General features: G+C 42.6%; 1 protein-coding gene across 13 annotated transcripts in view; it reads right to left on the reverse strand.

Annotated features, from left to right (window-relative positions):
• Positions 1 to 23,404: 23,404 nt before the first annotated feature.
• EMSY (EMSY transcriptional repressor, BRCA2 interacting) overlaps positions 23,405 to 27,511 on the reverse strand; it is a 39,831-nt gene continuing 35,724 nt past the window's right edge. For 11 of the 13 annotated variants that reach the window (XM_048051075.2, XM_048051071.2, XM_048051074.2 and 8 more), the window contains 2 exons: positions 26,474 to 26,980; positions 23,405 to 24,949 (listed from right to left, as the gene is read on the reverse strand). In XM_048051075.2, coding sequence (XP_047907032.1) covers positions 24,755 to 24,949; positions 26,474 to 26,980 — 702 coding nt within the window. In that variant the 3' untranslated portion in view covers positions 23,405 to 24,754. The remainder of the gene's footprint in view (positions 24,950 to 26,473; positions 26,981 to 27,511) is intronic. The other 2 variants (XM_048051073.2, XM_048051072.2) reach the window with 1 other exon arrangement.

Here is a 27,511-nt window from a genome sequence, read left to right on the forward strand (position 1 = left end):
CACACTTACTATGATGGAAGTTTTCATCCCTGTGTAATTGTACTGGTGTGAATTTGGGGGAAGGAGGGAAAGAATGACAACCGCTCCGGGAACAAAAGCGCAAAGCACTGAGATTTGACGTGACTTGATAATGGTTTTAATGAATTTCACTGGCATGCAGGATCGGAGCTATGATACATCACTGACTGTATCCCTCTGCTAATTAACAAGAGCCCTGAAGCAATTTTTCCCCGTGTATGTCACTGAAGCACAGCCCGGTCTTTCCTGACTGCCCCAATACACTGATTAATATAATTAACAGTCAGATTTTATGATTACTCCAACCCACTTATTACCAGTCAGCCTGAGCCAAAAATTCACTTCCCTCTTACTGACAAGCCAACTATTTGCATTATTATTTTGTTTCAGACTCTAAACACCCTTCAATTTATACTGGTGAGTCAATCTCCTCTAGCTGTAAACCGCTGGCTGGCAATTTCCCTGGGAAGAAAAAAAAAAAAGAAAAAGAAAAAAAAAAAAAACAGCTTTCATCCTTCTTAGCACCTTTGTGAGAGGGAATGAAAGCCACCATGCCAAGAGAATCATCCTCTTGATATTTCTCAGCCTCTCTGCCTTGACTCCAAACCTTTATGGGGACAAGAGGTGCCATTGGGGTGTTTCATTGGGATGTTTTGTACACCGAAGTCCCTGGGCAAGTTCCCTCTGCTGTTGGCAAATAGGGGTGAGCATAAAGCTGGGATAACCATGAGGCAGTAACATCACAGAGGAGACCCTCCTAGGGACGTCAGGGGGTTTGGGAAAGGAAACCCATGTCCTCCATCAGGGTGGATTCAAGCTGGCTGCAGTCTCCTGGTCCTCTTCCTCCACGTCTGCAGTTCCTGGTAAACTGCCGAGCAACTTGCAGATGGGCTAAAGGCCCGGGAGTATTTTTAAAGCTTTGTTGCCTTTATTTCTTCTGTTTATCTTTCTGTTCCGTGATGACAGCTGAAGTAATCCCAGCCTTTATGAATAAACTCAGCGTTTCACCTGTGTTTAGTTAAAGACCATGAGGTACAACACTTCGCACAAACACAGCCTTGTCAAAGGAGCTATGCATCGCGCATTGTGCTTGAAATTGTATTACCCAATTAATTAATTACCTTATTTCCCATTCTGCCAAGACCTCAGCTGAAAGTTTGCTAAGAGCTGTCCCAGCCCACCTCCTTTCGTTACAGACTAGCTGACTCTCAACCTTTTTTTTTTTTTAATTATTATTATTTTCATTTAAAAAAATGCAGATGTGACTTGCAAATTGCATTATGGGGTTCTTTGTTTTACTTAAGTTCTGATAATCGATCTAAAAGGCAGAAGCAGATTGTTGCTGGACAACTTTCAACTTGTAAAAAGCAGTAATGCCTCCCCCCCCCACCTCCAAAAAAAAAAAAAAACAAACTCCATAAATTTCCAGTGAAAATGTTACACCTGAGCAAACTACTGGCATCACTTTCTTCTCTGAGATGAATCTTCATCCATCTCCCATTAAGCCCTTTAGCCAAAGCCTTTATTGGCCAAGTACAGTTTCTTCAGTTCAAGCCCTTAACCTCCAGTCCTTCTTTTGCTGGCAGCCCGGAGCCTGAATATTTTGGGGCAGATGCTCAGGGCCATGGATCATTAAGAAATAAAGATCATTAAGAAATAGGAGTTTGCTTTCCTCAGAGTTAGTCTGGAACATTTCATTCAACGCTCATTTTCCTGCACGCTGCATTTTTCATTTTCATTTTAATTTTTAACTAAGAGGTCTATTTCCTATTTTCTAGCTGTAAGTGAAATAAACCACAAAGAATCTCTCTTCTCACTAAAAAAAAAAAAAAAAAAAAAAAAAAGAGAGAGAGAGAGAGAGAAAGAGAGAGACTGTAACAGTGGTCTTCTGTGGATCTCCCAGGAAAAGAGGACATAACAACTACAAAAGGTTCAAGGCAAGAGGAGAGCTCCACACCCTTTGCTCAGGAGACACAGACTGCAGCACTTTGCGTGCCACAATTTGGAGCACCCAGCTGATGCTCTGTGAGGTAGTAGAGATGCACCAAGGTGTTGTTTCTGATAATCTTTTGGGGGATAAAGAGAATAATTTACATCCTGAATGAAATGGGGGATCCAACAGAAGACTACATTGACTTCATCACTGGATGCCAAAGCTTGATCTCTAATTCCAGGGGAGGTTCAGGTTGGAAATGAGGAGACATTTCTTCTCGGAAAACTTGGCAGGAAAAACCTGGAAAAAAAACAGGCAGAAAACTTGGGTGCGTGTCCTGGGAGGGACCCCGAGTACACTACAGCAGGTCTTGTGGTTGGGGTGATCGGCCCCGAGTTCACATGGAGAGAATCAACCCAGGTAAAGTAACGGATCATCTGCACTTAATGTGACTTTACTTTCCTGTTGTTTCTGAAGTAAACTCAAGTCTTCAGCTTTTCAAATATCTCAGAAGAATTTGCAAGAGGTTTTTGGTTTCTGTCCCAAGCTTGGGTACACCCTGAGATTCCACCTGGGCTGCACCCAACACTCCTGAGTGTCATTAGGAGTTTGTCTCCTGTTTCCAATAAGACCAACAGGAATTAGATTCCCGTTCCACCAGAGGGGCACTTGGGTGGTACAAAATGTGTTGTGATACGTCCCATTGCATGGCCTAAAAGCCAGGAAGCCAGCCTGGGAAGGTTTTGTATTGCCCAGCTGGGCACCCAACTTAGCCATGCATTGCTCCTGAAATGGTGCTTTGTCCGGATCCCCTTCATCAGTCCACTGACACAAGGCAGTTCCATTTCCCCATTGCTCACCCTCCTTACACAAAAACCATATCCAAGCTCTTCGTGCATTTTATGATGAACCTCCTCTCTGAGGCTCTGGAGCTAGCTTAAACTCACCTTTTCCCAAATGAAAGAGAAACTAGAAGATAAGCACAAGGAGATCAGGCAGAGGAAAACATATAACATGCTGTGAATCCTTTAAAGAAATCTTAGGTCTTTCTCAGCTAGGACGGATGCCTATTTACTCAAGAAAACATCTGAAATGAATATGTGTTTACCTTGTCTACACAGGAAAAAACTAGACCAAATTACTATCATTCTCTGTACATAGTTTTTTGTTTTTCTATGTTTTTAATGATAATTTTTATATTTGAAAGCTGTAAAAATAAAGCTTTTGTGGTCTCAGAGTATTCTGAGCATCTGCAGAAAAAATAATTTCTCTGGGATTGATTGTCACTCAAACAAGGTAAAATTGATCAAATGCATTCCAGAAAGCCAAAATACTTTGGGGAAAAAAAATATTAACTGAGAGGAACTTCTGTCTTACTGAGTGTTGTGCAAGTCGAGGGGGCTTGGCCATTCTGGGACGGTAGGTAAGAGAATTGCTGTTCACAATTGCTGATTGTCAGCAGAAATGTACACCTGTCAGAGAACCTAACAGAGATCTGACTTCACAGACAAGTGCCAAAGATTCTGCTTACAAAGTTATCTTCCAGTTTTTGGTAGGAAGTACAGTGTGGTGTGGTGAGGCTGGGTTTCTAACTTGGGTCCATGGGAGAAGAAAGGCAGTAGTCCTCATCTGACTGATGCAGAGCATTATGTGGGCAAATTTGGAAAGAAAAGAAGAAAGAAAGCATGTGAGCTCATTTAATTTTATTAGCTAATTATGGAGTTCACCAAAGAAAATATTGCATAGGTCATTTCTTCCTTCCCTGTCTTCTAGAACTGAAAAATTACATTTTGGAAAGAGCACAACTCTTCTAGGTTGTTTTTATTAGTAAGGGAGCTGTTACAAAGGTAATTGTACACTGAGGGAAAAAGATACTGAGAAATTAGTTAAAATATAGTGGGAAGGGATGATAGTTAATTCTGGAAAGACAAATGGCCCTGTGATCCACCTGACCTTGTAAAAGAGGTTGGGAGCCTAGGAAATGGTTGGTTATGGGTCCAATTTCCATTGGCAGAAATGCTACCACTGGAAGCTTGTGGCTCCCGGAGCACCACAAAACTTCACTTGTCAGCCTTTTATTACCATCATTGGCATTGAAAGGACACAAGGATACCTGCACAAAAAATCACTGAGGGACGCGTTCTTTGCCTTACCCTTACAAAAAGCAGGGTTTGCAAGAAAAAAATAAATATAAAAACCAAGTTCCTACACGAGAATATGCCCTGCATCAGAGTTTCTCAAGACATAAAAAGCCACATTCAGTGATGCATAAAAGATCAGGAATTATACCATCTTCATAATATTTTCAGTTTAAAGTTTAATAGAAAGGTGCATCCTGGTCCATATGAAATGTCAAGGACTTTGAAGGTATGTGGTCCAAAATAACTGATGGTCTATTCTCTAGACCAAAATAAACGTGCAAGGACTTTGTGGAATAAAAAAAAAAAAAAAAAAAAAAAAAGTAGAAAAGTAATATCCAACCCTGCCTAGTCTTTCAGGCATAATCCAGCATAGTAAAATAATCACAAACAGGCTCACAGTCTGCCAGTGTCAGTGCTGCAGAGATATTTCTGCTACACCTCTGTCCTGGACAATCTCTCCCTCTCCTGAAGTGCCACAAAGCACAGTCTGGGAAAATGCACAGAATCTTCTGACACCGTGTTTGGTGGGGACAGTTCTTGTGCAACCTCGACCCCAAAAGAAAGAGAGAGTCCAAATCTATTTCTTGTGTCTTTGGGTAAAGGATTCACAGAAAATGCAACATTTTTAACTAGTTGGGTTGAATATGGAGGTGACATCAGAAGATGTTGAGTAGCTTGCTGCTTCTTACATCAAACAGAATGAATAACATGAGGTCCATCAGCACTCCACTTTTTCCCTGCTTTGCTCTGCAAACACCCCTTTTTGCCGAATTAGAGTTTCAGTTTGGCTGCATAAAGCCAACAGCCAAGGAGGCAAAGGAGTAGTGCTGACATGTTTCAAGGAATTTTGCTTGGGATGAAAAAAAAACTTGCATGGGCAGAGATGCTACCCCACATATCATGAGTGGAAACTGTTTCCAGCAAAGCCAGCGAGTCGGTGGCAAAGCCAGAAAATAAACTTAGGATTTGAGTCCTAACCTGGTGCCCTGTTGTCTCTAATTGAATACTAAAAGGAAATGAAAAAATCAAGGGAAAAAAAATAAAAAGAAAAAAAGAAAAGGAAAAGGAAAAGGGAAAAGGAAAAGGAAAAGGAAAAGGAAAAGGAAAATGGAAAAGGAAAAGGAAAAGGAAAAGGAAAAGGAAAAGGAAAAGGAAAAGGAAAAGGAAAAGGAAAAGGAAAAGGAAAAGGAAAAGGAAAAGGAAAAGGAAAAGGAAAAAAAAGGAAAAGGAAAAGGAAAAGGAAAAGGAAAAGGAAAAGGAAAAGGAAAAGGAAAAGGAAAAGGAAAAGGAAAAGGAAAAGGAAAAGGAAAAGGAAAAGGAAAAGGAAAAGGAAAAGGAAAAGGAAAAGGAAAAGGAAAAGGAAAAGGAAAAGGAAAAAGGAAAAGGAAAAGGAAAGGGAAAGGGAAAGGGAAAGGGAAAGGGAAAGGGAAAGGGGGAAAAAAAAAAAAAACACTAAACAACCAAAAAAGAATAACTCCTGATAACTTTGCATGGAAATGTGGCTGCAGCAGCTATGGATATTTGATAACAATATAGAAACAAAGCAGATGCACTGTGCCGGTATTTGTTGGCAGGAATTGTCCAGCAACTCGACCCAGACTGCTGAAGGCAGGGTGAGATGAGAAGGGAGCCTGCATGTGCTATGCGTCGCTTGTGGTGTTTTTTCCCCCACCTACTCACGCAGTAGGTTTGTGACTTGAATCTGTTTATTTTTAGTGGGAAGCCCGAGTAGGTAAATATGCGCTCTGAGCTGATATTTTAGGCAGGGAGGTTTAATTATGTATGTGTGCTAATTGTTGTTATGTTTCTGAGCGTTATTGATTTTGGACTCACTCCTGCACACCCCTACGCACCAGAAGAGGAGAGGTTGTTTGGCTGCTATCACAAACACTGCTACTGCTGTACAAACTGATCAGGGTGCGGGATTTTTTTTCCCCTGGGTCTTTGCTGGAAAAGTCGGAGCTGTTGGAAGCTGCCAGAAAGGTCTTGGGAAAGAAGCCTCCTGTTTATCTGCAGAGGAGAGGCTCTGGAAAGGCACATCCGCATGTTACACCTGCAAAACACAGCCACCAAGAGGTACAGGTGACGCGGGACCGAGACGCTCTTCTTGCTCTGTATTTTCTTCTTTTGCTGCAAGAAGCCATGAGATCAGCTGTGCCAGCACCAAAAATAGCAACGAGCTTTGCCCACCCTGCCAAATTTGTTGATGGCTTACACCTTACCACATCTGATAAGTCAATGAAGCTGATCAGGGATCAGGTCAGTAAGAAATTGAGTCTTTCTCCTGCTCACATGGTAAATCTGCAATCCTTCAAGTGGTTGTGTAAGCGCTTGGCCGTGTTCCAGTCACCCCAAGTCCCACAAGCAGCATGAGATTTCTCTGTTGTGCACAAATATGTCCTAGGGCATCCTTGCATGGGAACTTTTCCTAATGAAAACTTTATAAAATGGAAAATTAACACTGAACATGGGAGCTTCGGGCTAATTTCATTTGGATACCCAATTTCATCCAGACTTTTTGGGTCAAAACCTCTGAGGCCTGTTTTTTCAGAAACACTCCAGTTCAGTCCCAAACCCAATCTACGTTTTTTGGGTAATATCATAAAAATAAAACTTACTATAAACAACCCCAAAAAAACTTAAAGCAGATGGGCAAATAAATTGCAAGGTGTAGTAAAATTACATGATTGTGATTAAAACTGAGCCTGGAAAGGCAAACCAGAGTTTAGACTTTAAATGACCCAGACAAACTTGGACTAGCTGAAGAACTATCTTAATATCACCCATAGCTTTATCTTGTTTCCACTTATTTACTACTCTTTAAACCAAAAAAACTCTAATCACCCTCACCCCAAGCAGATCTCTCTTCTAATCACATTGTCATGACAATACGTCTTTGTAATATTGCAGATGCTCAGGAACATCTTATAAACAGGATGTAAGTGAAATATCTATTAAAAAATTAACTAGATTGCTGCAGTTGCTAAATATTATTAGATGTTTCATAATACTCAGTGTTTTATGGCCAACATATAAACCAGCAGCTGCTGTTAGACAAGTTTATTTTTCCACTCGTAATCAAATTTTGGCTTGTGGAAGGGTGTTATTCTGCTACTCTTATTCTTTTTTTTTTTTTTTCTGGGAATTGTTGCACCAAGCACAGACAAACAGAAAAAAAGCTGTTATCTTAACATTTTTTTTCCTGGGTTTCTTCATTTTTGTGTTTAACCCACCCACCTACTCCCCCAACTATTGCTGATAGCTGTCCTCTGTTGCTTTTGTGCTGCTGGGGATGGCTCAATGTGTCTGCAGCTGCTGCTCGCGGGGTGTTTTCCAGGTCCCACACCTGGGTGGCTGCCCTAAACCCCTTCCAGAATCCATGCCATCGCGAAGCTGGGCTGTGTGCTGGCTTTTCCACGTGTGCTGCTTTCCCTACAAAAGAAAACCTGGAGGACACCTGCATGGCAAACCAGCCTGTGGTTGTATGGGTTTGGAGAGAAGGTTTGGGAGAATCACCGTGTTCGTTACAGGGTATGCACAGAGGAGCGCCTTCCTCCTTCAGCACTCATTGCAAGGGCTCCTCCATCTCATCTTCTCCTGCACGTTGGTGTTCAGCCAAGTCCCAGTTTTGGTCCTCTGTATTTGTTTCCATCCACCTTCTCTCCTGATGTATTTCTACCAGGCTTTGGAATCTCCGCTCCACCCTGGCACTGCTCCTGGCACTCTCTCCACCCCACCGCACACCCAGGACCTGTAACTCAAACACCATTGTTTTTTTTCCAGGAAATAACTCATTTTCCTTCCAGAACCACCTCTCCTCCTCCCATTGACTCCCACACCTTTGACTCTTTTTTCTCCTCTGCTCTCTTTGCTGCAACATGTCACTTGGTCTTTTCTTTGATTCCCAAGTCCACACTTTCCTCCTTGAGACCAAGACCCCACGCAGTATGCAGCCATGCACTTGAAGTTCAACACAGAGCTGTGCAAAGACCTCTTCTTTCCTACCTTCACTGCTCCCTGCCTTTAAAACCTTTGTTTTTCCTGTAAGGGCCAAGATCTAGATAGACCCTCATTTCAAAATGCACTGGCTTATCTCTGTCTTCTCATCTAATTTCTCTTTTCTGTCTCTTCACATTCTTGGCCTTGTGCCTTTGCCCTTTCCCTGTGTTCATCTGTCAAACATTTTCTTTTCTTCAAAGCACTGCTTAAGACTCAGCCCTCCAAGCAGCACTCCTCTTTTCTAATCACTGGTAACCCCAGATAATCCTTACCATGAAATATTTCCCCACGCTCTGTCATGTGTTTAGCTACTTCAAATTTCAAAGTCTCCTAGACAGGGAGTATGTCTTATCTGTAATCTATAAAACACTGTTCACGTCTATGCTACCTTACAAACCTTATCTAACACATGGATTTCACTGCAGTGTGCTGTGATCAGCCACGAAAGGATGAGGAGGACCAACCAAGATGTGAAGTTAACCATTTAGAGCCTAAAACAAAGAACCCAACAACACGAAGAGATTGATTTCACAAGAGATTTTGATTTCTATTGTAAAGAAATTATTATTCACAATTACATTTGAGCAAGGGTTTGCTTTTTTTTCCTTTTTTTTTTTTTTTTGGTATGTTTGGGTGTTTTTTGTTTAGTTTGGGTGGTGGTTTTTGTTTGTTGTTTTTTTTTTTTCTTCATTGCTTCCACCCAGGAGGAATTTCCTCTGAACCTGAAGTTTGTGAATAGATACCTCACGTTGCTTTGTTCTGATGGCAACTGCTGTGCTAACACATCAGGTCTGGGCAATCACTGGACCGTGCTCAGGACTCTGACCCTGTCTGGCTTATTGGGAGAGTTGTAGATAGTGAAGTGAGGCTGTCGGGAACATGCGTACTGCCAAAAGCCAGGACGGTAGGGAATAAGGCAGAAAAGTTAGAAGTGGTTTTTGAAATCTAAGAAGAACGCAGGGTGACCTTCAGTACTGTTATAGTCCCCAAAGTGGTACCTCCAGACCTCCTACATGCTGAGAAGATCATTTGGGAATAGGGGGAAAGACAACTTTTAATGTCGCCCCCCTATTAAATCACCCTTGAGCTCTAAAAACTACCTCACTGCAAACACAGTCAGCAGTTTCCCAGTCACTAGCAGTAGAAGGTTTGGCAGGACACACAGCACCAGCTGCTGTGTCTTGTGTACAAAGTCAACACCTAGATTGCCGTTCCCTTGTAAACTTAAGTTACAACGTGCGGCTGTTGTTAACATTCTCATATTCCACCCAAAGTGAAGTGGCTCAGCAGAATGACTCTGGCTGACCTGCTGCATTTGTAAGCACGGCCTTGATGCTGAGGCCAGGAGGAAGGAAAATGAATGCTACTGGCAGCTAACAAAGCACAACTGCTGCAAAAGCTCCCAGAGCACCTCAGCGTCATCCGTTGCTGACCTGCACAAACCACGGTGGTTCCAGAGGAGAGGAAAGGACGTGCTGTCATTTGCTTTCAGAAAGCAGCACACTTAACCAACCACCAGCTGATGTGTACACCACAAGTATGTTACTCGAAGTTTAGGTTGGATATTAGGAGAAATTTCTTTACCGTAAGGGTTGTGCAGCACTGGGACAGGCTGCCCAAGGAAGTGGTTGAGTCACCAGCCCTGGAGGCCTTCAAGAAACATGTAGAACTGACTAGCATGGGTTAGTGGTGGACTTTATGACTAGGTTAAAGGTTGGACCAGATGATCTTAAAGGTCTTTTAGAACCTGAATGATTCTGTGATTCTAAGCACTGCATACCTAGCTTCTGGCTTCTTGAAAAGTCCAGATTATCCTACAGAGTATATACATGCACAATAAAATTTAAGGCAACAAGTAATTTTCTTCACATTTGAAAAATTAATATCAGCATCTAATTCATCGGAATTGAGGCTTCTAAGCAGGTATGAACTAGTAGTGTAGCTCTCTTGCCATCAGCGTGGGCTGACCGATGTACACACCATTTGAACCCAGCCAAATGCTCTTAATTCAGCCCTGAAAACCACTTTATCTCCTATCAGAACCACAAAAACCTAACCAGCCTCGGACATCACACGTTAATACTTGTATAGTTACAGCCATGACCTCTAAGGATGCATAGGGTACAGGTTCTTTCTGGAAGAAACAATATCTTTCACCGGGTCGGCTATGCAGTCCACAAACGGTAACATTTATGGCACGCAGAGCTATCTTCACAGCTGAAACCAGCAGTGGAGAAGGTGAGTTGGATGCTACAGTCCAGAATTTACCCACCTAGCTTAGGCAGTTCATTTTGGCAGCCCCTAAGATATCGTTGACCAAGGGTGCGTAGTTCTCTGCAGCCTGACTCATCATCTTGGCCTGGAATTAGATAGTAAAGATGATATATCTATAACCATATTAGGTAATAAAGATGATATATCTATAACGATTTTAGGTAATAAAGATCATGTATCTATAATAGCAAAATAAGGCTGAAAGTGAGCACTGCTGGTCACTGATGGCACAGGCTTCCTCTGGGGAGCAGATAACACGGGGAGAGCCCTGGATGAGGACAACGGTTGTGTTTTATTGTTCAGGCACCACCCGGGGATGTTGCAGGGAAGAGAGGAAGCAGGCGGGAAGAAAGTGATGAGTTGTCAATTAAAAGTTGCCAATTAAGGAAAGAAGTTGCAGGGCCCTGCAGGGAAGCTGCTGAACGAGGACACCAGATGAGCAGCGAGATCGGCAGCTCAGGATGGCAAACTAGCCCGAGGAAAGACACAGCGGTTGGTTAATTACATGAAGAAGGCTGGGGACCAGAGGGAAGACTCCAGAAGATGCATTTTTCTATTTCTTTTTTTATTTGAGCCAAGGCAAAGAGCAGAACAAGTGATTTATTTGCCTGGGGTCATAGAGACTCTCTAACCCAGACGATGAGAACCCCAGTCCAGCATTTTCACCACAAAGGCGTGCTCCCCCCTAAGGAGGGAAGCTGGTCAGCAACCTGCTGGGGTTTATTTGAGAAGAGAGGCCTGAGGACAAGAAAAACACTAAGAGAGAAGGGACAGAGATTTCTCTCTCACACACGTGCAAATCACCTTATTATTATAGAAGTTTTCCACTGGTAAAAATTATGTGTGTCATTCCCATCTATGCCCACACACTGGAGCAAAACTCACTTTGCACAGCACTGTTGGGTCAGCTCATGAAAGAGATGGGTCCTGGTAAGGGATTATGGACAGCCATGGACCTTTTTTTTTTTTTTTTTTTTCCAAAGTCTGCATAAAAGGGACTTTTGCATCCTTTCTGACATGGAGACTGCAGATTTCCAAGCTGTCCCTTCCACCATCTGAACAGCGTGGTGATGGCAGTGCATCTTGCCCAGTGCAGAAGCACTCCCTTGTGGTTTTTAGACTGGTTGTTTAGTACTCAGTACTCATAAAATCACTCAGTGCTGGACGGTTTCCTACTCATTTGGATCCAACATGGTCTTCCTTGCTTCAGCAAACAGCTTTCTTGCTCAGAGGCTCTAATATGAAAGTCCACCTGGATGAGCAGAGTCCAGGAGAGAGGTTACCTCTGCACAAATCAGAATTTATCTTCCTCCACTCCAGGTTTGTGCTCATCTCTGCTGCTCCAGAACTAGGAGCTGTTAATTTTCTCTTCCGTGAGGTTTTTACATTGCCCTCTGAAATGGAAGCTGGGTTGCAGCCCTGGAGATGTAATGAACACCAAGGCACCAACCGTGTCAGCTCCGTGACTCACAGCAAGTTTGTCTTTGGGACCCTGATGGATGCTCCATTTCTGCCCTTTCCAGGAGTCTCCATTACAGTTTCCACCACCTGTCCCTAGAGACCATTAGAACGTAACAGAAAATGCATTGGACATATCCAGAAATATCATCTTTGCTCAGTTCCATTTCTCAAAGAAAAAACCCATGATGTTCTCCAGGAGAGCTGCCATCCTAAGCAAAGTTTACTTGCATGATGGCTGCATAGAGACAAAATTTAATTATGATTTCAGAGAATAAATTACTGCTCTCATTCTCTCCAACCCTCATTTGTTTCTCTTACACGTGTTTTCCACACAGCCTTCAGTGGTTAACATAAGCACATTATTCCATTACAGGAAACAGCTATCCTTCCTCCTTCTCATAAGGACAAATAACGGAGGATTTCCCACAAATATTTTAATCCATCACAGTTTCTTCAGTTCTGGGCTTCTGAGAACATTCTGTTCAAGATGCTTCTTCTCAAATAATAGCTTTTCTATTCTTATGTAAATTGCTTATATAATGTCACCCATTAAGAGTTGCAGAAAACATATAAAGAACTAAACTGGGCTTGCACCTTTCGTTCACTCTTAGACATCACTTCAAATGTCAAGGAATGAACAGAAGAATAAGAAACTAAATGCAGATTGGTAAAACGCATCACTTCTCTTCCAGCTGAGTCTGGGAAAGAAGTGAAGAATTCATGTCCATAATGCCATGGTACATGGCATAACCAGACTAGAGGATTTGGGGTTTTTCTGGTAGTAATTTGTTTTGTTTCGTTTTAGAGCCATTTCCTTTGTCAAGTGATCATGAAGGAGACCAGCCTGCTACCAAGCTCAAACTACAAAATAAAAGAGTGATTAAATATTATTGTTCTTTGCAGGAAACTCTGCATCCCACTGTAAACAGCTTGCGCTGTTCTGGTTTGAGTTCAATGTGAAACATCTGCATAGGGTTGTTTATGCTCCTGCAAAACAGGAGAGAGCTCACAGCATGGCTGGACAAACCTGGCTTCATTCCTACAGGGCTTCATGCAGGTGGCATCTGAGAGAGACAACTATGCCTTTGATTTGTCTTTTACGTCAATAAGTATATGTTCTTAGGGCCATCCTTCCCCCAAAATCATACGTTTAAGACAAAACTCACGTAAGTCATCTGCCAACTCAGCCCTTCAGTATCCAAACACAAGGTCATAAAAAAAAAAAAGCACATAATATTATGTGCTCATGTTTCAGAATTGAAGTATCCAATTAAACGAGTCAGTCTTTCCCAAGTAGCAACCTTCCTCCTCCTCCATTATAATCAAGTTCTATTATTTTGACAAAACAATTTTATTTTCAATGAAACGATAAATGCTCAGTAGCTGAATCTAAAAGAAAGCAGAGCTTGAAGCAATGTCACAGAAGCCCATGACAATCCAAAATAACACTAGCTTTTAGTTTTGCAGTTTGTCCCATTCATACTACGCACGGCCCTGAGCTCCTCACTGTCATGGACGTCAGAAATCTCATGGACTCCTTGCTTTCATCTTAACACAAGGTAGCAGTATCCTACGTAATTCAGAAGAGAGTGGTATCACTTAAATAGTACTGGAAAATAAAATTGTGTGCTATTACAAGGCTGTAGAGGAGAAGAAACGCGAACAAGTCCCAGAGTCTTCTTCCTTACCCCATCCTATTTCAGCCCTCTACACTGCTCCACCACAACACGGGGTGAGAAGAAAGTAGAACGTTCTTTGGTAAACATCCAAAAAGCCTTGATGCTTCAGATCTTGTGAGTCTCCCAGGAATGATGCCACTGATATCCCAGACACCGAGCTTCCTAAAACCAAGCCCTTCTACCATAAATATCCCATGGTCATTGTCTGAAATCTGCTTATACAGCATACGGGTGCTCACCCCAGTTCTCTTGCAGGGATCTGCCTGACATAGCCAACTTACCCCTAGAGCTGCTTTTTTCCCTGCAACACGGCTTCTAATCATTCCTTGGGTCATTTTGCACCTTCTTTGATTCTTACCAGATATGTTCTCTGGACAATTTGCAATCTTGTCCCATCACTGAAGAACTCACCACAGTGAGTCCTCTTTGGTCAGGAAAACCACAGAACTACAGAATAGTTTTGGGTTAGAAGGGACCTTAAAGGTCATCTAATTCCAACCCCCCCTGCCATGGGCAGGGACACCTCCCCCAGCCCAGGCTGCCCCCAGCCCCACCCAGCCTGGCCTTGGGCACTGCCAGGGCTGGGGCACCCCCAGCTCCTCTGGGCAGCCTGGGCCAGGGCCTCAGCGCCCTCAGAGGGAAGAATTTCTTCCCAACGCCTCCCCGAAGCCTCCCCCCTGCCAGGCTCCAGCCGGTGCCCCTCGTCCTGTCCCCCCAGCCCTGACAAAGAGTCCCTCCCCAGCTTCCCTGCCCCCCCTGCAGGCCCTGGCAGGCCGCTGGCAGCTCTCCCCGGGGCCTTCTCTTCCCCAGGCCCAGCACCCCCAGCTCTCTCAGCCTGGCCCCACAGCAGAGCTGCTCCAGCCCCTGAGCGTCCTCGCGGCCTCCTCCGGGCCCGCTCCAGCAGCTCCGTGTCCTTGTGCTGGGCCCAGAGCTGAACGCAGCGCTGCAGGGGGGGCCTCCCGAGAGCGGGGCCCAGGGGGACAATCCCCTCCCTCGCCCTGCTGCCACGCTGCTGCTGCTGCAGCCCAGGGCACGCTTGGCTTTCGGGGCTGCCAGCACATGGGGCCGGCTCGGGGCCAGCTTCTCACCCCGCACCACCCCCAGGTCCCTCTCCTCAGGGCTGCTCTCCAGCCATTCCCTGCCCATCCTGGATTTGGGCTTGGCATTGCCCTGGCCCTACTTCAGGACCTTGCACTCGGCCTTGGTGAACCTCATGAGGTTTGATCCATCCATGAAGATGGATCAGCACAAGGCATTAAAAAAAAAACAAAAAAACCCAAACTTTTCAAAAACAAATAGCGTGTGGAAAGAGAGGATGAATTTGAACACACCGTGACACCACAGTCAGGACACCACAGTCATAAACCGGGAGGAACAAGGCCGTAGCCAAGACACCATACTCAGCATGGAGCTTGTTGCAACAACACAGCTCCGCTGGGTCCCTGCCAAGCCAACCAGAAGGTATCTACACTAAGTCCTCTTGGGTTGGATTATTTATGTTTTGGTATTAAAATCTGACAAATAAACCTAACAATATTTTTGGCAGGACTCCAATGGCAGCAATAGTGTTATGTTAACATAAGTTACTACTTACTGCACTGCAATACGCAACGTGTCTGGCCAAGGGAAGCAGAAGACAAGTCTGCTTGACAAGACACACCAGACAGCATGAATTGCAGGAACAAGACTGCCCCATTTCACTTGACTTTTTTTTTTTTTTTCAGTATTTTCTTCACAATTAGGGATGAACTGTCTAGAACAATGAGTACGATATGGTGAGTGGAACATAATAAATGGAGGACTCAGGTTACAAGCATTTGAATTTTGATAAATCGACCAAAAGAAAAAAAACAGGACAAAGAAATTCTACATCTCCAGGATAAACAATCACCATTTTCCACAGAAACAGAACCTGGGTTACTCAAGTGCATCCCTACTTCCTCACTGCTTTTTATCTTCCAGAGCTCACCAGTGATCTCAAAAACCAACGAAGGAGCTGTCATTACTTAATGGACATTGCCATAGGACATTGTAGCAAATAGGCTGTCCAGGGAAGGTGAATGTTTTTGCATGATGGGCTCATTCATTTACAAAGAAGAGTATACTACCGTCAAAGAGCCACAAAAACATGAAGCAAAGAAAGAAGGCATGTTTTGCTCCTTGCAAGTGACTCCATAAGATTTGGAGGAATTTGTATCATTTCTATCCTTGCTATTGTACCATGAAATCTCATTACATCCAGGAGTCTGCTCACATCCCATGAGATAGCGGTAGTAATTGCACAGTTGGTGTCATGACACCTCTCGGTGGCATGATTGACAACCTGCAGTTCCCAAGCCCATGTCTCGGTTCATAATTGACCTGCTGAGCTCACCAGTCCCGGGCTACAAAAGGGGTCCTTAGATGACTCCTCTGTCTCTCACCAGCCCCATCTGGGGCCTTCATCTACCTGTGGGGTAGTTTATGCGCTCCTCCAAAGATAATGCACATGTGCAACACAACGTCTTGCTTTGTGCCGTGCAAGCAGTGTGCCACGCACACTCCTGCCAGAAGTCCCATCCCACAGCAGCCCCTCTTCTCTGAGGCATGGAGTCCAGGTCTGCTTGGCCTCTGGTGAGGAGGTGGCCTCATGCATTTCTGCAGCTATTTTAATAGTACACGAAACTTCTTGGTGATTTCCAAGGGGAATCTCACCCAGATTCGACCTGAAAACCTCCATTCATTACGTTACAGCCATCCTGCTAATCTCTGTGCTGTAGACATCATTGCAGCATGAACATGACGTCCAGGAAGAAAACGAAGAGAAGAAGGGAAAAGGTAACTGTGAAGTCCCTTGGCAGGCACACAAAGGACATCCTTTCTGCCGGAACCAAGAACCAGGGTGTGATTCAGGATGAAAATAAAGCTCACTCTCTTAAGAAAGTTGTCAGACAGGAAAAGTGATTTTCAGTGGCTTTAAAAACTTCAGAAAATTTATTTTCTAGGGGTGGAAGGTGAGGAGGAATGAGGTAATGGAGTGCTTAGTTCACCTCACTCAGGAATTTGATATCTTTGTTTTACTTTGAGAGCCACTGGAAGCTTTGCAAACAAGCGTGCCACCGCTAAAATCACACATCTGAGTACAAACCAGGACTAACAATGTCTCACCCTAACAGGAGCTGCAGCTCTCCCGGTGGGATTTTAACCATTCCCCTCCAGTTGTCCTGCTGGCATCTGCACTCCATTGCTTCCCACATCCCACTCACCACTTGGCAGGCACCACAAGGCAAGCAAGTGTCCAGATCACTTTTTCTGCTCAACTCTTGTAAGGTAGATAAAGCTTCAGGGTCAGAGTTGTCCATGTGCCTTCTTGTACCTTGCTTGAGAAAATTCAAATGGTCAAGGTTATGTTTACCCTCAAGTTCAATGTCTGCAACTGCCTCGCTCCCAGCCCTTCTTTATTTCAGCTTTAGGTTCCTATTTTATTACCAAACTTGCCTACAATATTGTTCTATAGAGCATCTGTACCAACACTTATGGTAACAGAAGCAACTCTGAGCCCCATGGTACATACAGTGTAGAGCAGCTGATCAGATCAGGAAATTGATCTCCAAATCCATGCACTAGCTAGAATCAGTCTAACTCAATAACAATAATTTGTAATTAAGCCCTATTACGTGCTCTCTGTACTCGGCCATCTCTGTTTTGTAGTTCTTTGTCTTAAGACACTTTTGCAGATCTTCATCGTGATTTTGGTCTCCACAACCCCACCTATTGCAGGAGAACTTGTCCAGCCCTCAGGACAAATTCACAGGAGGTACTGAAGCTGTATCAGCAACCAAATGAGTTTGTATGGCCTCAAGGCAAAGCTAGCCAGGCTCCACCTTGACCAAAATCACTGCTTTACAGGGGAGGCACTCTCTAATTCATACATATGGGCTTGCGTGATGTGCGTTTACATGGTAGGTTAGAGCAAAAGCCATAAATCAGAATAAAACCATGCTGTGGTCACCCGTGGATCTATATTTTGTATTTCCACACAAAAAGAGGAAGATGCGTGGTGCTCACTAACAACTATTGCACCCAGTTGTAGATTGATGCAATTGAGAAAACATTTCTGAAGGCCCAAAATCATTGTCCAGACACTTTTTCAATATTAAGGAATACTAGAAAGTAGGAGATCACTACAAAGCTGTGTTAGTTCCTTGCGTCACCGTAGTCCAAATGTGGCTGCAGGGTGTATGCACGAGTAAGAGTCCGGAGAGGAAAACAAATATCCCTATTTCTGGGAACGCTGGAACTACAAAACTTTGTTCTCACTAAACTTGTGCTACTTCCTACTTCTTGTGGTTTGTTCTCAGGCTGTTTTTAACCTCTTCTCAACCCAATATAGTATTTCTATTTCATGTCCAAAACAAACTAAGGAAAAAACAGAAAACACAGCACATACGGAAAACAATTGAACAGAAACCTTTTCATTCCCAAAAGGATTTTGACCACAATTTAGGTCTTTCTTTTTTTCTTTCCCCCCTAATGAGTTCACATGTTCCTATTTTAGCTTATTACAAAAGCAGCACTGTAGTGCCTCTAAAAAAAGCGTAGGCTCTATTTTCCTGTTAAATAACAAAATGGACAGTTTTGGAAAAGAAAAAAAAAAATCAGCTAAATTTCTCACTGTTTTAAAGGTGACTTTTCCTACCTCTTTACTACAGCCTCATATTAAGAAAAACGGCCAGATGGGATGAGAAGGGGGATGCATCCTACAAGCTCTGAGAACTTGTGAAGCAAGGTATGAAGAGTAAAGATTTTAAGAGCTACTGAGGGGCTTTTCCTTGACCCTTTGTGTTGGATTCTCACATCATCCACAGTGGGATCCTCCATCTGCAGGACCATGAGAAGGGTTTAAAATTGAGAAAAGGAGAAGAGGTCCCAAAGGTGCAACTACCATGGGAAGAGCACCTTCTTCAGTCATAGGACAAGCAGAAGGGCAATCCCAACAGCAGCTCCTCATTTTTGGCTCAGGATCCTTATTTCTTTACACAGTCCTGCTGTCCAAAAAGGCACTTCCCTCCCTCACGGTACCCCAAAGTAGCTGTTTATCCTACGGGCTCTGCTTTTACTGCTTATTTCAAAACAAACCTTTGCCATTTCCTGACCAGAAAAGCTGTGCTTTTAATTCTGCGCTAGAGACTTTGAAAGTCGAGGTACTGCTGCTTTCCACTATAAATAGCCCCGGCTCGCTATGACATCTCGCTGTGACATTTAGTTCAAACAAAGAAAGAAATCTTTGACAGGAAACAAACAAACAAAAAAAGATACAAAAGAAAAAAAAAAGATAACGGGTTCTGGTATCTCTGGGAGAAATTCATTTCTGGATAAATTCATAGCTTGAACTAGGTTCTGGTTTCCAGCCCTTGGGACACGTACATACCCCATAGAAACTGCCTGAGCCTGCTTCTGGACGAGGCAGACCTTCTCCATATGACACATGGCAGGAAAAAATTATTCCAACATCTCTCAGTACAATTTCAAAGTATTTCCTGGTATCGTTTTCACACTTCCAAAAACTCATGGTTATTATCCCTCCAAGTTACAACTGCCTTTATTTCCCAGGGCCCTGAGAGCAGTGGATTTTGTACCGTGCAGTTGAAATCCTCCCATCATGTCACGTAAGGGTGGCTGATCACTGGAGCAAGTCATCAAGTTTTGATCCTTGGAAATTTCCAAAACCCAGCTGGCCGTGGTCCTGAGCAGCCTGCCCCAGCTGGCCCTGCTTTGAGCACAGGGTTGGACGAGATAAACTTGCAAGTTTATCTTCTGAAAAAAAAAAGAGGAGCTAGGACAGATCACTGGTGTGAACTAAACTTAGAGGGAAAGCATCTACCTACGAACAAACTCAGAGAATTAGGAAAGCAGAGACCTGAAGCAACCAAAAGCCATCTTGTGTGTTGGCTTGCTTTGCTTTGAAGAAAGGCTGCAGTGCCAAATAGCATTTTAAGGATTAATTATTGACATTTAAGGATTAATTAATCTGCTGGGAAAGCCTGGCCTGATGAAACATCTATCTCAAAGGGTTTACACTGCTGGAGACAGTGGCTATGGTAACAACTACAGGGTGGCAATGACACTCACTGTCATTAATATGTAGAGAAAACCAGCCTGTTCTGCACTGCGTACATGTTAAAAATAAATAATAAATCCTTAATAGCAAATAAACGCCTTTGCACAGAGACTTTCAGAGCCTTCAGTTGGTCTCTGGTAGAGATTGATGTGAAGTCCCAAAGTCCTGGGGTCCTGCGAGCATCCAGGACGGTTCTGGCCAACAGCTGCAAAAAGCTGGTCTTGTTGCAACGCGGCACGGCAGTTCCCGAACAGCATTTGCTGTAACAAGCAGAAAATTAGGCAGGTTCTCCCACTAAGAACTATCAAAGTTTTAGCAAAGGCTCCATCAGAGAGGAGGGTATGTAATTTGGGCAGTTGACTGACAAAACCTCTTCGGAGTCCAAGTCCCACACATTGTCCATGAGGGACTGGCTGATGTGCCCTGCTGCCCTCTGAAGGGTTTCTTGGTAACCCAAGTCCTAATTACCCACCCCAGCTAGGCAATATGAGGTTTTCTTTTGTTTCTTAAACAACAAAACCCACTTAAATGTGGCTACAGAAAATGGGATCCCAGGGAATTCCCGCACTGCTAAGGGAAGTTTACCGACAAATGGAAAGCTGAGAAAAATATTGAGATATTTGTCATTAAATAAAGAAATAATCAGATTTATCAGAAGTGGCCAAATACTGGGCAAAGCCAAAGTTGTATGTAATTTTAAGTAGGAACTGATCTAATATTTATTGACAACTAAGAGTCTCATACTCCAAAAATGATTCAAGTCTACACTACTGTTCTTCAAATAGCCTCCAGTGCTCACATCATTCCAACCCCAAATAATTCAGACTATTTTCTCTAGAAATGCTCTGCTGGAGAACCACCAAGTTCCCAGGTACTCATTTCCAACACCCCATCAACTTTTCACCGCAGCTCAGTGCCACCCAGTGATGGTTTTTCCAGCGTTTAAAGCCTTAAGATGCTCGTGCTGCTGAGCAGAAGGGGTCACTGGATTTCAGCCTGCAGCCCCTGTGCTTGCTGGAGAGCACAAACCCCAAAAAAGTTTTGGGGAGAAAGTGCGTGACATCCCCTCGAAGCCCTGGTTCATTATCCTCAACCTTACTATTCATTGATTTTTGCAGGTTTCCATCTCCATACATGTCTACCAGACTAAAGAGCCACTGCTGACAGTTTCTTCTTGCACGGTAACCCCCAAACACATCTGAAAGCACTTCTTTCCTAGCTTTCTCTTTGTTAATTTCATCATATCGACTTCTGAACTTGTCATAAGCTAAGTCTTGCATTCCTACGGGAAGAAACGAGACTCACAAATTGAAGTATTTTAGGACAGATTTTGGTGGAGGGGAAAACAAAGTCCCATGGCCTGGCAGGAAACTGCAGAGGCTGTTTGTTAGCACTCCTGATGGCTTACCTTGAACCTAGGGAAGGGAGTGAGTCCTGAGCCCAGTATGGCCAGACAGGCACTAAACATATGGCCAACATAGGCAAACCTCTGAGTAGTATGATTCTTCTAGCTCAGTATCCTAAAAATTGTGAACGGCCTTTTCAGGATTGAACACTGCCAAGCTGAAACTGTCTGCCTTTGCTGTGCCCCTATGGGGGATGCAAAACTCGGATGTTTCATCTCTGAAACACGTCTTAGATTTAAGGAGCTGTTCACACACCAGGGGAAAAAAAGTACAGTCTCAAATTTTCCCGACTTTGATTTTTCTAAAGGTCTTTGGTTTTGTTTTTAAATCCTATTTACTCAAGCACTCTGTTCAAAGGGTCCTCCACACATAAGATGACATTCATAACTTCAAGCAGCTTCTGGTTTTCCATTTTGCTCTCAAAAATCCCATTTTGTCAGCAGTAGAAAGACTGAAAATGCATTTATCCCGATGGTCAAATCTTTCCAGGAAACGTAGCCCTCTGTGACTGCAAGCATCCTTAAACTTCCCCCTTATTTCATTACTTTCTCCAACTTTGTTTCACTGCATCAGATTTTGAGGATTTACATATGTACTATTGCAGTGCCAGAGCACAGTTGTTAAAATGTCGAATTCAAAGCAACTCTTCAATCCTTTTTCACTTGCTCTCCAGCTCAGCCCCAGCTTCCCGCTAAGCTACAAGCCTATTACCTGCCAATTCCCAGGAGCGCAGACTATGATCATCACCACAGCTCACCTTTATTCTGTTCCAAGGACGGTCATCAAATTTATTTCAGGAAGGACGATGCAGCTTATTAGGGATAAGGGATATGCAAATGTTACTGTACGCGCTGATCTTTTATTTTTAGCAGCTCAGTGATATTTATGAGGCTGTGAAGAACGGATGCAGGACTGGGGGGGGATGAAGGAAGGATTTCAGGGACAGGTATGAAAACTCTGCACATCTGCAGGGCAGGACAAACGCCTGGAATCCATGAAGAGAAGACCAAATGCCCAAAGCAACATCATGTCTTGTTGCAACTTTCTCAGAAATCAAGTAACTAGGAAAAAATTAACAACTTGACCCTAACGCTTAGCTCATCTTGTACATTCCTTATTACTAAAGTTATTTATGTGGTTTAAGTGCTAGAACAACAAAGTAAGGGAATCTGAAACATCTCCTTTGTGAAAGAGCGGAGAGAGGAATTTCAAGTTAACCTGAATACACTGATTTCAACAGTCCTTTTCCTGAAGGTCTTACACAATCCTTAGATACCCCCCAGCGTGCTTCAATTTGCCAATCTACAAAACAATTACCTCTGGTGGCAACGCTAAAAGCCTACTTGTTTTTCAGGATATTGCTGTCTTCAAGGAAATGTCAAATGTTTCAGTGCAGATCTGCTCATGCCTTTGCTGTAAAGTCATCGTTAAAGGTGCAAACGAAATCCTTACATAAAACACGCTCAAAATGCAACAAGGTCCCAGGTGACGATGAAAACTTGATCCAAGCCAGAGGAACTGTGTATGGAAAACTGCAGAGGATGCCTTATGCTGGCACCTGCAAAGCCTAACAGGCTACTTGCCCAGTCTCACTGGCAGCCAAATCTGTATTTAACAGCTTTTTGTCATTCTGTAGTATCGGGGAACTTTCAGGACTTGGATCATAACTTAGTCCCTCTTGTTGGTCGCAGTTATTTCCCTAAAACAAGGGTAAAAGCTCCCAAACAGCTACCACAACCTGACCCACCTAGAACGGCATACTGGTAGGGTTATTTTTTTTTTTAACTAGATGAATACCTAAGCTATGTTTCACTTCATATATATCCTCTTCCATCCTAAGTAGCACAGAAATCCAATCGGTACCTATTCCAACATAAAGGTAATGCAAAAAATAAATAGTTTCCTACTCCACCATTTCAGCATGTTGTATTTATCAGGATACCTCTCTACCATAATAAGCTGTATGATTTTAGAACTAATTTTTAGAACTTAAGTTTAGAACTAATCTTTAAAAGGTCTTTAAAAGACGTTTAGATGTAGAACTTAGTGATATGGTTTAGTAGAGGACTTTTTAGTGTTATGTCAGAGATTGGACTAGGTGATCTTGGAGGCCTCTTCCAACCTAGATGATTCTGTGATATTAATGGAAGAGAAAACAGAAGGAAAAAATCTGTATGAAAGTCATAGGAGCTTGCTTTTTCATTTAACTTCGGTTGTTTTATAAAGGAACAGCACCATCTAGGGGATACTGCATGCTCTTATGCACCTGGATACTCAGGACAAGTAAGATGAATATTTTTTTTTTAGGCTTTGTATTTTTTAGTTGGAGAGTTACTCTAGTTGGAATTTAGTCTTAACTACAATATCAACAGTAAAATCACAGCTTAAAAAAAGACTGACGCAAAAAACTGTATTAGACTTTGGATGAAATCTACTTACAGTAGTACTTCAGCACCAAAAAGTGGGCAGTTAGGCTGATAGATGTATATACAATTAAATGATATGTCAAAGTCTTAAAATGCTTAGTTATTTATAATGAAATCTATACAAAACAGTTAAAAACGTGTTTTATATACATTTGAGGAAAAAAAAAAGTATTGTCTTCATTAGCAGAATGTATTAAAACCGGTTCTGTTATCCCATCCGAACCCAAACCTCTCTGCGGCTTGTAACTATCACAAAAAACCCAATGTATTGCTTCGACAAGCCAAGTCATAAGGCTAATTTCCGAAACCTACCGCTGTATTACCGATTTAAGCTTTTAAACTCCCAAAAACGGTCACTTTAAAAACAGCATGTAAGAGTAAAATACAGATTTGTAAAAGCCTTAAGCTCACTTCTAAATTCGGAGGTTCAACTTTGAAAGATGCTGAACCGCTTATCCCCCAATTTTGAAAAACTGATTTATAGCAAAATACATCCCCCGCACCTCTTTTGTACTAGAATTTACACACCTGCCTGTTTAACAGGAACTTTTTAAACAACTTGGCCTCACTTTATGTTTCACATTTAAATAAATAATCACAGATTAACTAGAGTAGATGAGCATTTCACGTGCTTATGGCACAGAGAAACACCTCATACACTGTTACCCTAATTCTTGTAAAGCATGAAAACAAAAATCCACTAGCAAAGCCACATTGCTATCAGTTAGTGATTTTGCTTATTTCCAAACATTCACCAACAAGAATTTTAAAAAAATAAACTATATTTTTCGGCTTATGAAAAAATCTTAACTCTAAGTGAGCACAAGTGCAAGAAAGCTAACGAATTCCAAAATTCCTGGGGCTTTTCCAGCACTGTCAGAGACACTTTTTCTCTCACATGCTATTTAAAAATACAAATATTTATTAAACATCTTTTTTTTTGATGGTGTTTTGCTCAACAGCTAACAAAAAGACACAGCAAAATAAAGATCCCTTTTCACTGAAAGCTCTTTCAGTACCTGGGCAAGGGCTTCGATAGCACGAGCTGTAGATTTCGCTGCAGATTTGCTTAACAGGAGTACATTCCACTGTCACAGGTTTCCTATATCTCAGTAACTACATCTTTTTTCTTTTTTTTTTTGGAAACGATTTTTAAGATGCAGCTTTTGCAATACTGTCTTGTTAAAACACACTGATGCTTCAAGGGTCCAATGAACGACTCTAATAGGCAAAGTGCTCTAAGACATCACAATACGAGGGCATCTTGGATACTCAAATCCCAAGATATTTTAAAGTGCACTCCCGTGTCCCAATTCCTTAGGATTGTTCAGCAGAACTTTGCGAGGGGCTGGGCTCGGTGCCGTCCTCGGTGCTACTGTCCACGTCTTGCTCCATCGCCGTCTCCTCATCGTCGAGGCGCTGACTGGTGAAGTTGTTGAGCTCCAGGAGCCCGCTGGGTTCCACTACCACGTTGGAGCTGGAGTGACAAGGGATGGAATATTGTGGGATGGTCTGAAACAAAGAAAGAGATTTAAGTTTTAACTTGCACAGCTTTTGCAGGTAAAGGCGTCTACGCAAGTGCAGGTGCTCATGGAAAGGGGCAATTTGGTTTCCAAGAGCACTCTCCCCTAGCTAAAGCCCGCTGCATCTCACACTATGTTAGCCAAAGCTTCAGAGGACCCTTTCACAGGACTAGGTTGTGAAAGATAAAACCTGAATGCTCTTGCTGGTAAGGCACTGTTCTTGGGCTTAGATCTTCACTACAGGTCTGTGACAGATTTCCAGCAGCTAAACTACCGATATCCACCACCCATCACTCCCCAAATGCAAAGCAGAATACTCTCATCAGCCTTATCTTTCCCTAGCTTTGTTTCAGACTAGGCATTCAGTTTTAAGGACTAGTTATATTTCCTGTACATGATATGACACCAGCTCTGACCCTGTCTCAGAGCTGCAGTAGCACAGAGGCTGAGGAAACAAAATGGATCTAAGCTATTTATTTCTGCTTATGCTTTTGTTGGTTCTAGGATTTAACTCTACATCTTTATACAATTCAAGGTTCTGGGCAGTATTTTGATTTGGAAAAGCTTGTAGCATGCCACAATGATAAACGATACAGATTCTCAAAATACACAGTTTCGAAGTAAAATAGAAATCTACCTTTGTCTATTTAGGGAAATGAGGACTAAGAATTAGTACAAAAACGATTTCTACAAAAGCAAAAAGTTAGCTGCAATAAAGATTTTTACAAAGTAACATGAAAAATTTGAAAGTTCTGTACACAAGTATTTCTTCCCCATCAAAAGCATTTCACTGTAACGCGATACACAATAAAACCATTTCAATCCACGCCATTTGTGTAAACACATACAGTGCCAACTTGTCTACAAAGATTCATACTATAACACGGAGTCCTCGGATGACTTAAATACTTCCCCAGTTGACATTTTGACCACGTATTACATCATAAAACATCATATTGAAGACAACAGAATCAATTAAAATATCATTCATCAGGTAGGCAACGATTCAAAGCATTTATAATCATTTTATCTCAAAAGTGGCGAGACTTCAAATGCAAAGTTAACAAACTTTCTTGTGAATCCAGACCTTATTTGCTGAACTCTCCCACCCACATAGCAGAAACCCTCAACTTCATTTTTTGCCCTAATTATTATACTCAGAGGTAACTCTAAAAGGTATCAAAAAATTCTAGATCCAGTTCCACAGTAAGCGGTGATGGTCACACTTTTAACCGTTTCAAAGGGTGGTTTGTAATTGATGAGCTTGTTTTGTTTTCTCAACAGAAAAACAAAGGAAGACACTAGGAACACCGTGAACGACATAGTGCTGGAGAAACTCATTTTAACGAGAGCTACCCACTTTGAAGTAGCAATCCATTGCAAGCATAGGAGTGGAAAAACACAAAAACTGAAGAAAAAAATACTTGAACATCGTTCAGTTGCTATCATCACATTAGACAAAGCGAGTTTGCTCTGCTCAACCTTTGTCTCATTTGCTCTGGTCTTCTCTTACCTGGATAACAATTTCTGATGAACTCTCTTCAGCTTTCTTTTGTGATATATTCTGAATGTGTATAAACTGCTTTGCTGTAGGCATTCCTTGTGCATCGAGTTTCCTCTCTGTTACAGAAGGACCAACAGCAGGAGGACTTGAACTGGATTCTTTACATGTCTGTTGCTGGGGGGTGGAAGTTGCCGTCATCCCTACTGCAGTCACCCTCGGCACCTGGGTACAAGGTGTCGCCTCTGCTCCGCTAGCGGGTGTACTAGTGGATGTGGCCTTGTTTTGGGGATCCACTATCAGAGTTTCTACGTTTGTATCACCTTCCACCACAGACATTCTCAAAATGTCTGCTACTGCTGTCTTCGTGGATGCCTGCGTGGGAAATAGGCTCGTGACCGGCAGTGCCAGCTGGGGCACAGAACTGCCACCTGCTACCTTTGAAACAGAAGGAGGCTGATGCCCCTCAAAAGTTATCTTTGTAACTGTGGATCCTTGCGTTATAATTGGATGCTGCACCTGAAAATCAAATTTTTGTTGTGCATGTTACAGCTAGACTTTTTTTTTTATTTATTGAAAATCTAATCAATATTTCCAAGGACAGTATGGCACGAACAACATACTTGCTATTAGGAAGACAGTTGAAACTCAGTGTTTTAACAAAGGAATTAGCAAAGATATGGTAACAGTTAATTGAAGCTTGGGGGAAAGCAGCTCTTTGGGCTGCTACGTAAGGATTGTAGCAGTATAATACCACAGCAGCCTCGTTTTCCTTTGGGATTTACATCCCCATGTGATGTTTGTTAACCCTGTTGTTTTCACATGTACTCCTGAAAGGGCCAAAAAAATTTCTGGAGTTAATTTTTTTCTCCATGTTTCTTAGTCTTTTTGTTTTCCCCTCCCAAGGAAAATCAAATTACTCCTGTACATGAAAGACTTTAACTTCAGGAAGATGTAAACTACAAAGGAAGACGTACAATGGAGCCTTAGGAGACTGCAGTGTATTCATCTTTATTTCCACAGAAATAAAAAGTGCTACGGGAACGGAAA

Source organism: Anser cygnoides, chromosome 1 (genome assembly GCF_040182565.1).
Source record: "Anser cygnoides isolate HZ-2024a breed goose chromosome 1, Taihu_goose_T2T_genome, whole genome shotgun sequence".
NCBI lineage: Eukaryota > Metazoa > Chordata > Aves > Anseriformes > Anatidae > Anser > Anser cygnoides.